The 10754-nt window shown below is 35.9% G+C and overlaps 1 protein-coding gene across 1 annotated transcript; it reads right to left on the reverse strand.

The window, feature by feature from the left end:
* Nucleotides 1-2702: 2702 nt before the first annotated feature.
* Nucleotides 2703-8765, reverse strand: LOC144436600 (thioredoxin-like). Its single transcript, XM_078125423.1, has 5 exons — nucleotides 8628-8765; nucleotides 6715-6819; nucleotides 6053-6112; nucleotides 3907-3972; nucleotides 2703-3612 (listed from the first exon to the last, which is right to left on the reverse strand). Exons 1-5 carry the CDS (start codon nucleotides 8652-8654, stop codon nucleotides 3550-3552), a joined length of 321 nt encoding a protein of 106 aa, XP_077981549.1. The 5' UTR covers nucleotides 8655-8765; the 3' UTR covers nucleotides 2703-3549.
* Between the last annotated feature and the right edge of the window lie 1989 nt (nucleotides 8766-10754).

Consider the following 10754-nt stretch of genomic DNA (forward strand, 5'->3'; position numbering starts at 1 on the left):
TTGGACTTCAATATGAGTAGCTATGCTTGTGTTTCAATGAAGCAATAATAAATAGTAATAGAGACAAATTTGATGGATGAGCACTCATGAAAAAAACCCCCTTATATATATATATATATATATATATATATATATATATATATATATATATATATATATATATATATATATATATATATATATATATATATATATTTAAATAGTATTGAACAGAAGTCTACAGAACATATAAAAAAAACTGTGGACAAGGAAAAAACAAATGATTCAACAGGCCGCTGTATTGAGTTTTCCAATGATGCCTTGCTCCAAAAATGTATATTTTAATCAAAGAAGGAAAAAGGCATTCCGAAGGCTCGTAGAAAGTGTAAAGATGTTCCTTTTTACCTAGCGTTCCCCAAAATTATTCAAATTTATAAAAAATTGACGAGTAAAAGTACAAAATTTCACTTGGAAAGTATATGTGTTTTTAATTCAGCACCATCAAATTACGCTAGAAAAGTTGTATTCCGGTTTTTACCCCAAAATGCCTAAAAATCTAGGAATACGATGCATTTGTGTGCTATAGGTGTGGGACAGAAGCTATGTCACTAGAAAAAGTTTTTTGTGATAAACGAGATGGTTCTAAAACTAGAGAATGAATATAGTCATGTATTATATTCACAGTCAAGATTTCCCTCAGGGTGCATGTATGAAGTGTATTGGCCATTTAAATTATAACAAATTCTTGAGAAATGAGAAATTTTGTTTGAGATTCAGTCAACAAACGAACACACTATTCTAAAATCATTGCGTCATGGATTATTTTCTAGTTCTAGTTCACCATTCATCAATTTTGTGTATTATACCAAGCAAAACGTTATTGCCTTTGAACAGAAAACATGGATTGTATACTCTGGTCGTTCTACGTTACGAATCAGACCACCAAGTGGTTTACACCACTGGTTGTGTTGTGTTCGAAATATCAGTCAAAACGTTACAAATTGTGATTATTTTTTCTGATTTTTCGTAAAATATGGTCGAAGATGTATAATTGTATTATTTCCAATATTTTCCTTCATTTAGTAGGAAAATACTGTGACCGAAGAGATAGCCCAAGAGGAGATGTTCAATAAAGGGGCAAAGGTCATCCCCATTCTGTTTGAAGATGACACAACTCTTCAAAACAATGTACTTATCGATCAGAAATCTATTGCATGATGTACCGTATCTCAAGTGACCAGGAAACAACGCACATGACCTTGACAAAAATCCGTTTTGGCGATCGTTGATCAAGTCCATGCCAACTGTTTAACGACAAGAGAATCATAGAATGTATCTAATGGTTGGAGAATGACGCATAATACAGAAGGGTGTTTCTTTACGATTACGTCAGGTTTCTTTTTGTAAAATGAATTTCTTGACATATAATCAAGATAAGTTGAAAAGATAAGTAAATCAGAAATCGTTATTGACATCCGTAGTCAATCGACGACGTAGAAAACTCGGTGCATATGCGTAATCAGCATGGTCCGTAGCTACAATAATCAGGTGATGTCACATCAAAGCACACATCAACATGGATAGTATATATATGTTTATTCAATTTGAAAAAAGATATCTCATGTTGCATTTGTAATTTTAATAAACTGTACACCAGACATAGTATATGTGACAATTATAAGTAGATCTGTAAAACAGATATAGTATACGTGACACTTTATTGAATTACTAGTAGTCCTGTAAAACAGATACAGTATACGTGACACTACATTGAATTACTAGTAGATCTGTAAAACAGATATAGTATACGTGACACTACATCGAATTACTAGTAGATCTGTAAAACAGATATAGTATACGTGACACTACATTGAATTACTAGTAGATCTGTAAAATAAATATAGTATACGTGACACTACATTGAATTACAAGTAGATCTGTAAAACAGATACAGTATACGTGACACTACATCGAATTACTAGTAGATCTGTAAAACAGATATAGTATACGTGACACTACATTGAATTACAAGTAGATCTGTAAAACAGATACAGTATACGTGACACTACATTGAATTACTAGTAGACCTGTAAAACAGATATAGTATACGTGACACTGCATTGAATTACTAGTAGACCTGTAAAACAGATATAGTATACGTGACACTGCATTGAATTACTAGTAGATCTGTAAAACATACAGTATACGTGACACTACATTGAATTACTAGTAGATCTGTAAAACAGATATAGTATACGTGACACTACATTGAATTACTAGTAGATCTGTAAAACAGATATAGTATACGTGACACTACATTGAATTACTAGTAGATCTGTAAAACAGATATAGTATACGTGACACTATATTGAATTACTAGTAGACCTGTAAAACAGATATAGTATACGTGACACTGCATTGAATTACTAGTAGATCTGTAAAACAGATACAGTATACGTGACACTACATTGAATTACTAGTAGATCTGTAAAACAGATATAGTATACGTGACACTATATTGAATTACTAGTAGATCTGTAAAACAGATATAGTATATGTGACACTATATTGAATTACTAGTAGATCTGTAAAACAGATATAGTATACGTGACACTATATTGAATTACTAGTAGATCTGTAAAACAGATATAGTATACGTGACACTATATTGAATTACTAGTAGATCTGTAAAACAGATAAAGTATACGTGACACTACATTGAAATACAAGTAGATCTGTAAAACAGATACAGTATACGTGACACTATATTGAATTACTAGTAGATCTGTAAAACAGATATAGTATACGTGACACTGCATTGAATTACTAGTAGACCTGTAAAACAGATACAGTATACGTGACACTATATTGAATTACTAGTAGACCTGTAAAACAGACATAGTATACGTGACACTACATGTACCTACGTATGCAAAGTGGATAGTGCCATTTAGTTTCTTTTTCAGAGAAAAACTATCACAAGCCTACATTCCAATTAATAAGTTCAACGTGATTATGAAAACAAAATAAAAACATCCTTACATATAATTAATTTAAGACAATTTAGCTGTAAGTTCAGTACAGATTGTTTATCAATAGTTCAAAATTAGTATTAAAAATGGTGTTTACAAATTGTACAGAAGTAAAACATTGTTTTGTCAACAATGAATGTATATGTTGAATGAATGAATGTGTTCAGTGGGTATGTCAACCATCCCCAGTGTATGTATATCTGTGTTCGATGGGTAAATGTCAATCATCTCCCAAGTGTATGTATATCTGTGTCCGATGGGTAAATGTCAACCATCCCCCAGTGTATGTATATCTGTGTCCGATGGGTAAATGTCAACCATCCCCCAGTGTATGCATATCTGTGTCCGGTGGGTAAATGTCAACCATCTCCCCTATGTACGTAGGTCAGTGTTCGGTGGGTAAATGTCAACCATCTCCCCAATGTACGTAGGTCAGTGTTCGGTGGGTTACGTAAATGTCAATGATATCTTGAGTAAATATTGAGAGACGTTATATTCTGAATAGACTACAGATGAATAGTAAAAGACACCCAGTCTTCTACTTGTTTTTCGTCAAAGCTGCCTCTAGCTTCTCTTTGCTTGCACCAGAGAATTCATCAACCTGCAAGATTAAAAGAGTTTAGTGTTAATATACAATGCCATGTATGTATGTATGTATGTATGTATGTATGTATGTATGTATGTGTGTGTGTGTGTGTGTGTGTGTGCCTGCGTGCGTGCGTGCGTGCGTATGCATGCATGCATGCATACATGCATGTACATGTATGTATGTATGTATGTATGTATGTATGTATGTATGTATGTATGTATGTATGTATGTATGCATACATCTCATCAAGTTTCAAATATTCGAAGCATATCAATATACCATGAACATGTTGTTAAAAAACCTTACCTTTTCGCCATTCTTGTAGAATTGAAAAGTTGGCATACAGCTGATACCACATGCCTGTGATGTATCCTACAAAACACAACATAGAACAACAAGTCAGCCAATCCGTAGAGTTCAACCAGTCAGATAAAACGAAATATCAAAATAAATTGGAATATATGTCAGCTATGACTAAGAACGCCCTCTAGTATAGATAGAAAGGCGATAAAGATAGGCCTGCAAAAGTAATGAGTAGAATAATCCTGATAAATAAATTCAATCCTGACGTTTCGAATCAGGTAATGACCTACTATATATATTGCCTTGATATCCTATGAGAAAGAGTATTTCACCACCTGACTGTATATATACTAGTAAATGTAATGGATAAAACGACACCAAAAACAAATCACCAACATTTTATTGCCACATTTCACTACGCTCTGTGGAAAGGGGCCGAGTGAGAAGAGCGCCCACAACGGCTGATCTTTCAGTCTACTTCGACTTTAAAATGTACCAAGACCAATACATTTCATTGTCTGGCACGAATATAATTTGCACTATACATTGATATTGCTACACTTTGTTTTCGTTAGCCGTCATTAGCTTAACACATTATCGCCAATTATATTATATCATGCTACTATGCGCCATTCTGATTGGATAATAACTGTGGTAAAATCCCATTTTACCACGGCTGGCAGTGGGCCCCTAAATGGGCCCCTAAACTAGCATATGAATAGTACATACAAGCTGAATGTGTTCGTTCTTATACCAATAAGTTAACACTTCCTCAGAGTAAAGGTGTGTCAGGTATCCTGTACAATAGTTTGGGTTACAGTAGTCCAAATAATTCCACTGATGACATTGCGATCGAAAGCAACGATTGATCAGTGGCTTCAACATCACTGGCCATGGCTGATAAGGTACAAGTTCTCCCATGCAACGAGCCGTCTCAGCGTCCTGCTCTCGTTGAATCAAGCAACACCAATTTAACTTTTAACCATCAGTCAAGTGCGTCAGGATTATTTCAAAACTGTACATTTTCAGGTTCAGTCAATGTTCAATTTGTTAACCATTACATTAAAGTAGCGTAACGTCGCGTCTCTGATTTACTGTCTCCGATTCAACTGATTCAACGCCGAGACATCTATTTTTAGCAGTGTACAAGATTGTATTGTTCATATGTAAATATCCAAACAAAATTGTTACTTTCTTTGACCTCTTGCCCCGTTTTTTGTTGTTGCTAGTTTCAACGCGTTTTCGTTATGTATTATATGATGTAAATAAAGTAATTTATCAATGCAATGCAGTGTATGGTTTGTGTTCATAACGTTCATGCAGTATGTGTCTCCGGGGGCGACATGAACGTATCCACTCATCAAAATATGCTCGTTCCCGACGATCTATTACCGACGATCTTTTTCTGTACGTGCGAATTCGCCTTTTTCAGGCATATAAATAACCACAGAATCACATTTAGAAGATATAGACACATATTTTGATATAATGTAATAGCAATAACTCCCTCCGAAGGCGGGTATACACTCGAATTTGGTACAATTCGCTCCATATAGCACTCGCCATTCGGCTCGTGCTATATGTCGCGAATTGTACCAAAATCTCGTGTATACCCGCCTCCGGCGGGGGTTATTGCTTAAATAACATATAGTGTAAAGACATTTACTTTTGTTCAGGAGTCTGTAAGCTCACAATTGTAGAATATGAATGATCGACTATGTTCATACCTTGTTGATGACGTCAAAATCTACTTCAAGGAAGTACTGTAGTAGTTCATGAGATATCGTGTCCACAGACAGGCAGAAATATACAGACAGACAAATGCACCATATAACATATTCCCTAACAGAATGTAGAAATGGCCGCCCCATGTATGTGTAGGTGACAAATGACGAATTTCTCGATGAGTTTGATGGACTATGTACACACTTTCAAGTTGTACACGTCAATGTCTACTTTCAGAAATTAAAATAGTAGTCTTTGAGATATCGTGTCCACAGACAGACACATACACATATACATTCAGACAAAAACATAACATAAATAACCTTCCCTTATAGAATGCAAAATGATCGTCCTCCATAACTAGATGTATAAATAACTGACAAAGGACATATTGCAGAATGAGATAGATTAAATACGTACACACCTTATTAACGTCAACATCTACTTTGAGGAAGACAACATCGGGATATTCGGGTGCCATTTCCTGTGTTAAGATAAACGACAGCGTTGAGGTTACAAGTTGTTGTTCACATTTCGACTGGGGTATCAACACATTTACATGTATTGCTTGTTCTTATGTGTACGAAATGTATTGCATTTGTTAACTACAACTTTACGTATCGTCATGAATGGAAGACTGAGTATATCACCCTTACCTCGTTATTCGTTCACATATGTACAGTTCTAATTATCTTTATGACAAAGTATGAAAACACCAGTTTTGACGTTCACGAGACACATTAAAGATGTTTCACTAGTAAATCTACAAGGTACGCCATGACTGCAGCGGTGGGCGCCCTCACGCATCGGCCAACGCTAGCTGAGGCGCGGTATTTACAGACGACTAGGATTTGATCTGATACAGATTCTTTACGCATAGACAGGTTGTCTGTATGACAACATACCATAGATACAAAAAAAAAACATAAAGTGAATGTCAAGTTGATAGAATTCGTATGCTGTTGATTTTGTCGACATCTGCCTTGTCCTCTTTTTACATTAAATTAATGTCTTCAAAACTTTGTATGGTGCTGCTTATAAAACAAAAAATGAATCTCTTATGTACGGGTGGCTATGATGACAAACCTTAAAAATTGGTCCAATCATTCTACATGGTCCACACCATTCTGCTGAGAAGTCGACTACAACTAGTTTACTACCAGCGTCCTTTAAAGCAGCATCAAACTCGGCCTGAAATGAAAGACTTTATACTTTTAAAGAGAATTAGAATGTGATCATTAATCGTGACTCATTTTGATAGTGGATAGAAAACAACTGCTCGAGTAGACAAGATGACTAATTTCAAAAATTGTGTCACGGAATTATGTCGAATACTTCGATCATTTTCTGAATTTGGCTATGTCGTAGATAGAACGTAATTTTTCACCTTCTTTTTAGAACAAACTGGTAACAGTTTCTAAAATGGCGTTCCTAAAAGTACATCATAGCTTTCCAGTTTCAATAGTAAATGCAATAAAATTGATACTAAAAAACCCACACAATTAAATTTCGAGTCTATTTATATCCATTTCACTATTACAACGATATGACAGTTTCTGTACGCTATCGTTTGTTTCCTCATACCATACAAAGTCGACATCATTTTGTGAAAAAGAGCTACGGTGTCAACCTCAAACTAGGAGTATGGCAAGCTAGCGACAAGTAAAGAAATCGTAACATTTACCCAGCCTTCCATTGACCAGTAAATAGTTACCAATTGTTCACGTTACAATGCCTTAAGCAAATTTATCTAAAAGAAATCTTGGCATTCATTTTTATCACCACTAGCAACATTATATAATGAACTATTTAATCGTTCTTTTCAGACGACCGTCGACTCTGTAAATGTTCATGGTGTATAGTCGCAAGTTTATTTTGCATAATTAGCTCACGAACGCTGTTCAATCAAGAGCACTTCGGCTCAAATATGTTCTATTTTCTTTCTTACTTGGCCAAATTTGAGCAAACAATTATTTGATCTGCTGCAGTCTGAAAAGTAGGCCATGGTAAAATTTACCATTTAATAGCATTATTATTTGCGTTCGATCGCAACACAAAATCTACACCAGGGGTCTATAATCCCACAACGGAGACAATTGCAATGAAACTGACTAATCCTTCACCTCACTTTTAACTTTCTCATATTGACCGCTTTCCAGTTGTCGACATACGTGCATTAAAAGTATAACTAAGTCGCCTGAGGTTGACTGGTCTATGTGGCTTCATTTGCGTGACAAAGTCAGACCTACATTTGCAAGACAAAGCTGTGGCTTCGTTGATGTTGTCTGGCAACGGACGCGAACACTTGTTTATTGTTCGTGCGTGACGGTCAAAATCTACAATAGGATATTTTTCTATGTGGTCTTAGCACAGGCAACGATTTTATCGCTAGATCTTCACCTGTTTCTAATCAGGTAAAGTTATATTTCGAAAATGTGAAATTCTTGTTCATAGTTGTCTGCATTTGTTACCAGATATCTAGCAAGTAAATTTATAACCGAACTTTCTTCCACGAATGAACCATAGACACCCTACACGTTTTGAACTTGCAAATGAATGAGACGATGAACACAATTACAGCGAAGTCAATTTGACTTTTCTTCACATATTTTATCATATATGCAACTAAAATTCCCGTTATTGTTGACTGTTATCAAGTTGGCCCTACTGATACTACTAAAATCAAAGAATGTCAAATGGACACATAAAATATTTCGAAATAAATAAATAAATACTAGTCTATGGCCCATGGCTCATCAAAGGTACTACATGTAATACTAACAACGACAAAGTTTTCGAGTGTTAGCGGTACGTCTTCAGATTACACCTGAGTCGCAACTTGGGGGTACATGTAGTTCCCATCAAGTACGTAGCCTGTTTAAATTCACTGTTCTCAGTCTTCTGTCGTGCATATTAAAGTTAACGATAAACAATTAAGTGTTCTCATTCATCATAATATTGTAGATGAGTGCATAAAATTAGAATAAAAAATTACATACCTTTGTTTTTACTTCTGTGACAGACATATTTTCTCTGCTTTGATATAGCTATGCGGTGTACCAATTTCAAATTTGCTAAGTTTTCAACAAGTGACCACTCAGACTCTACACACACCGTCTTAAATGTACATGTGTACGTGTACGTGTCACGATACATTACGTCATCGGACTGCCTATGCAAGTGTTAAATAGCTTCGAAATACCAAGAGAGTCATAAGTTGTAATTTTTCTATCATCATTGATAATTTTAGGTTATGATGCATAGGAATGGGTTCCATTAGTTTTGTTTAAATCGATAGTGTTCAGAAACACGTGGTATGATTGTATATTTGTCAGATAACATAAATAACCATGACGTCGTCACTGATGTATTTGTAGACTTTGATGCCAAAGGAAAGCCACACTAGCTGACAACGCTCAATAAAAATATTGTGAGTTTGACATGAAATGAAACGTACGCAGCAATAAAACTGCAATGACAGAATCCTTCTAACCCTCTCCTCCACCCACACACACCCACCACGTACATTTTGTTACACAGTCGAGCTTAAGAAAATATGTCGATGGTGCGTAGTGTCCGCATGAGAAGTGTCTGCATGAGAATGTGTGTTTGTTTGTTTGTTTGAGAGAGAGAGAGGAGACAGACAGACAGACAGACAGACAGATAGACAGACAAACATGGACGAGAGAGAGGGAGACAGACAGACAGACAGACAGACAGACAGACAGACAGACAGACAGACGGACAGACATGCATGCATGCAGGCAGGCAGGCAGGCAGGCAGGCAGGCAGGCAGGCAGGCAGGCAGACAGACAGACAGACAGACAGACAGACAGACAGACAGACAGACAGACAGACAGACATACATACATACATACATACATACATACATACATACATACATACATACATAGAGATACACGGGGGAGATTTGGTTATTTGAAACTTACGGAATCTGTCGTCGTTTTAGGTTTAGAAGATGATGAAAGACAACAGGTAGTTGACAATGCACAATGAAATACACAATGTACACTGGAATAATAAACGTACCATTTACTAAGTGAAACTCATTGACGCGTAAAGTCATAATATATTTGCTATTTGATGTATTACAGACGTATCAGTTGATTGTCACGATTCATTGTTGTATCATTGACCCCGGCATTAATTAGGAGATACTAGATCACTCAATTCATATTCAAATTTGATTGTCATCACTGTGACAAGACATTCGAGTGAAGAGAGTGAAAGTAGCAACAAAAGTATGGAACAATAAGTTACCAACGCACTGCATAGCACAATAACAGAAGTCGTGATAGTATCCCCCTACACACAGTGACGACACCCACGTACATTTTTCTGCAAAACCATTACCGCAACACAAAGCCTTAGAGCTTCTTTCTATACGGCCATTGTAAGTGTGCGAAATTAATGTTGGTCCCCGGGTTGGTCCGAGACCAACAGATTTCCGTAAGAACCGAGAATTTTGAATTTATGTTGCTTCTAAGGGAGCCTACAGTAATCACAAGGTCGGGGGGGGGGGAAATCAAATGGTTAGTCCGTTGTGTTCCAAAATGACCCTCCTGTCGGTCAACATGATCAACAGTAATTTTCCCTTAATTTCGCACACTGGTCATTGCTATCTCTACTTTTCCCAGCCATGTTCATGTACATTATGTTTACTAGTAGCACAACAGTCGTCAGATTCATACACGTGTCGCAGGGTCCGGGTCTACTACTAAAACAACCAAGGTATAACTACAGGACGTTCAAATGAAACTTTGATTTTGAGGAGGAATTCACACATGACCACTTTAAATTGCGAAAGTGTTTTCTCCGAGTGAAGAACTTGAGTTGAAATAGTACCTCATCCGTCTTTCCCTTTTCCGTTACTTTTCTTCTATTTTTTTCGAGCGTTTCTGTAGCTTTATCCATTTTTACTTTGTCTTTTTTTAAATAACGTGAGCACGTTTTGTGGTTATATGGCGATATAGAATATTTTTTATTGATATCATGTATTATGCTGACATGGACATAAGCCAATAGAACACGCTTAAGATATCCGTTATGAAATAAAAGAAAATTCGGCCAATTTCACTATAATTACATTTAGACAATTACACTTA

Source organism: Glandiceps talaboti, chromosome 6, assembly GCF_964340395.1.
Source record: "Glandiceps talaboti chromosome 6, keGlaTala1.1, whole genome shotgun sequence".
In the NCBI taxonomy this organism is placed as follows: domain Eukaryota; kingdom Metazoa; phylum Hemichordata; class Enteropneusta; family Spengelidae; genus Glandiceps; species Glandiceps talaboti.

What these genes read in the sequence shown, in the direction of transcription:
- LOC144436600 (XM_078125423.1), bottom strand. Translation starts at nt 8,654, where the DNA reads ATGTCTGTCACAGAAGTAAAAACAAAG. An exon ending in TCACAGAAGTAAAAACAAAG is followed by an intron (nt 6,820 to 8,627) that starts GTATGTAATTTT and finishes CTTTCATTTCAG; the next exon opens with GCCGAGTTTGATGCTGCTTT. An exon ending in TGATTGGACCAATTTTTAAG is followed by an intron (nt 6,113 to 6,714) that starts GTTTGTCATCAT and finishes ATCTTAACACAG; the next exon opens with GAAATGGCACCCGAATATCC.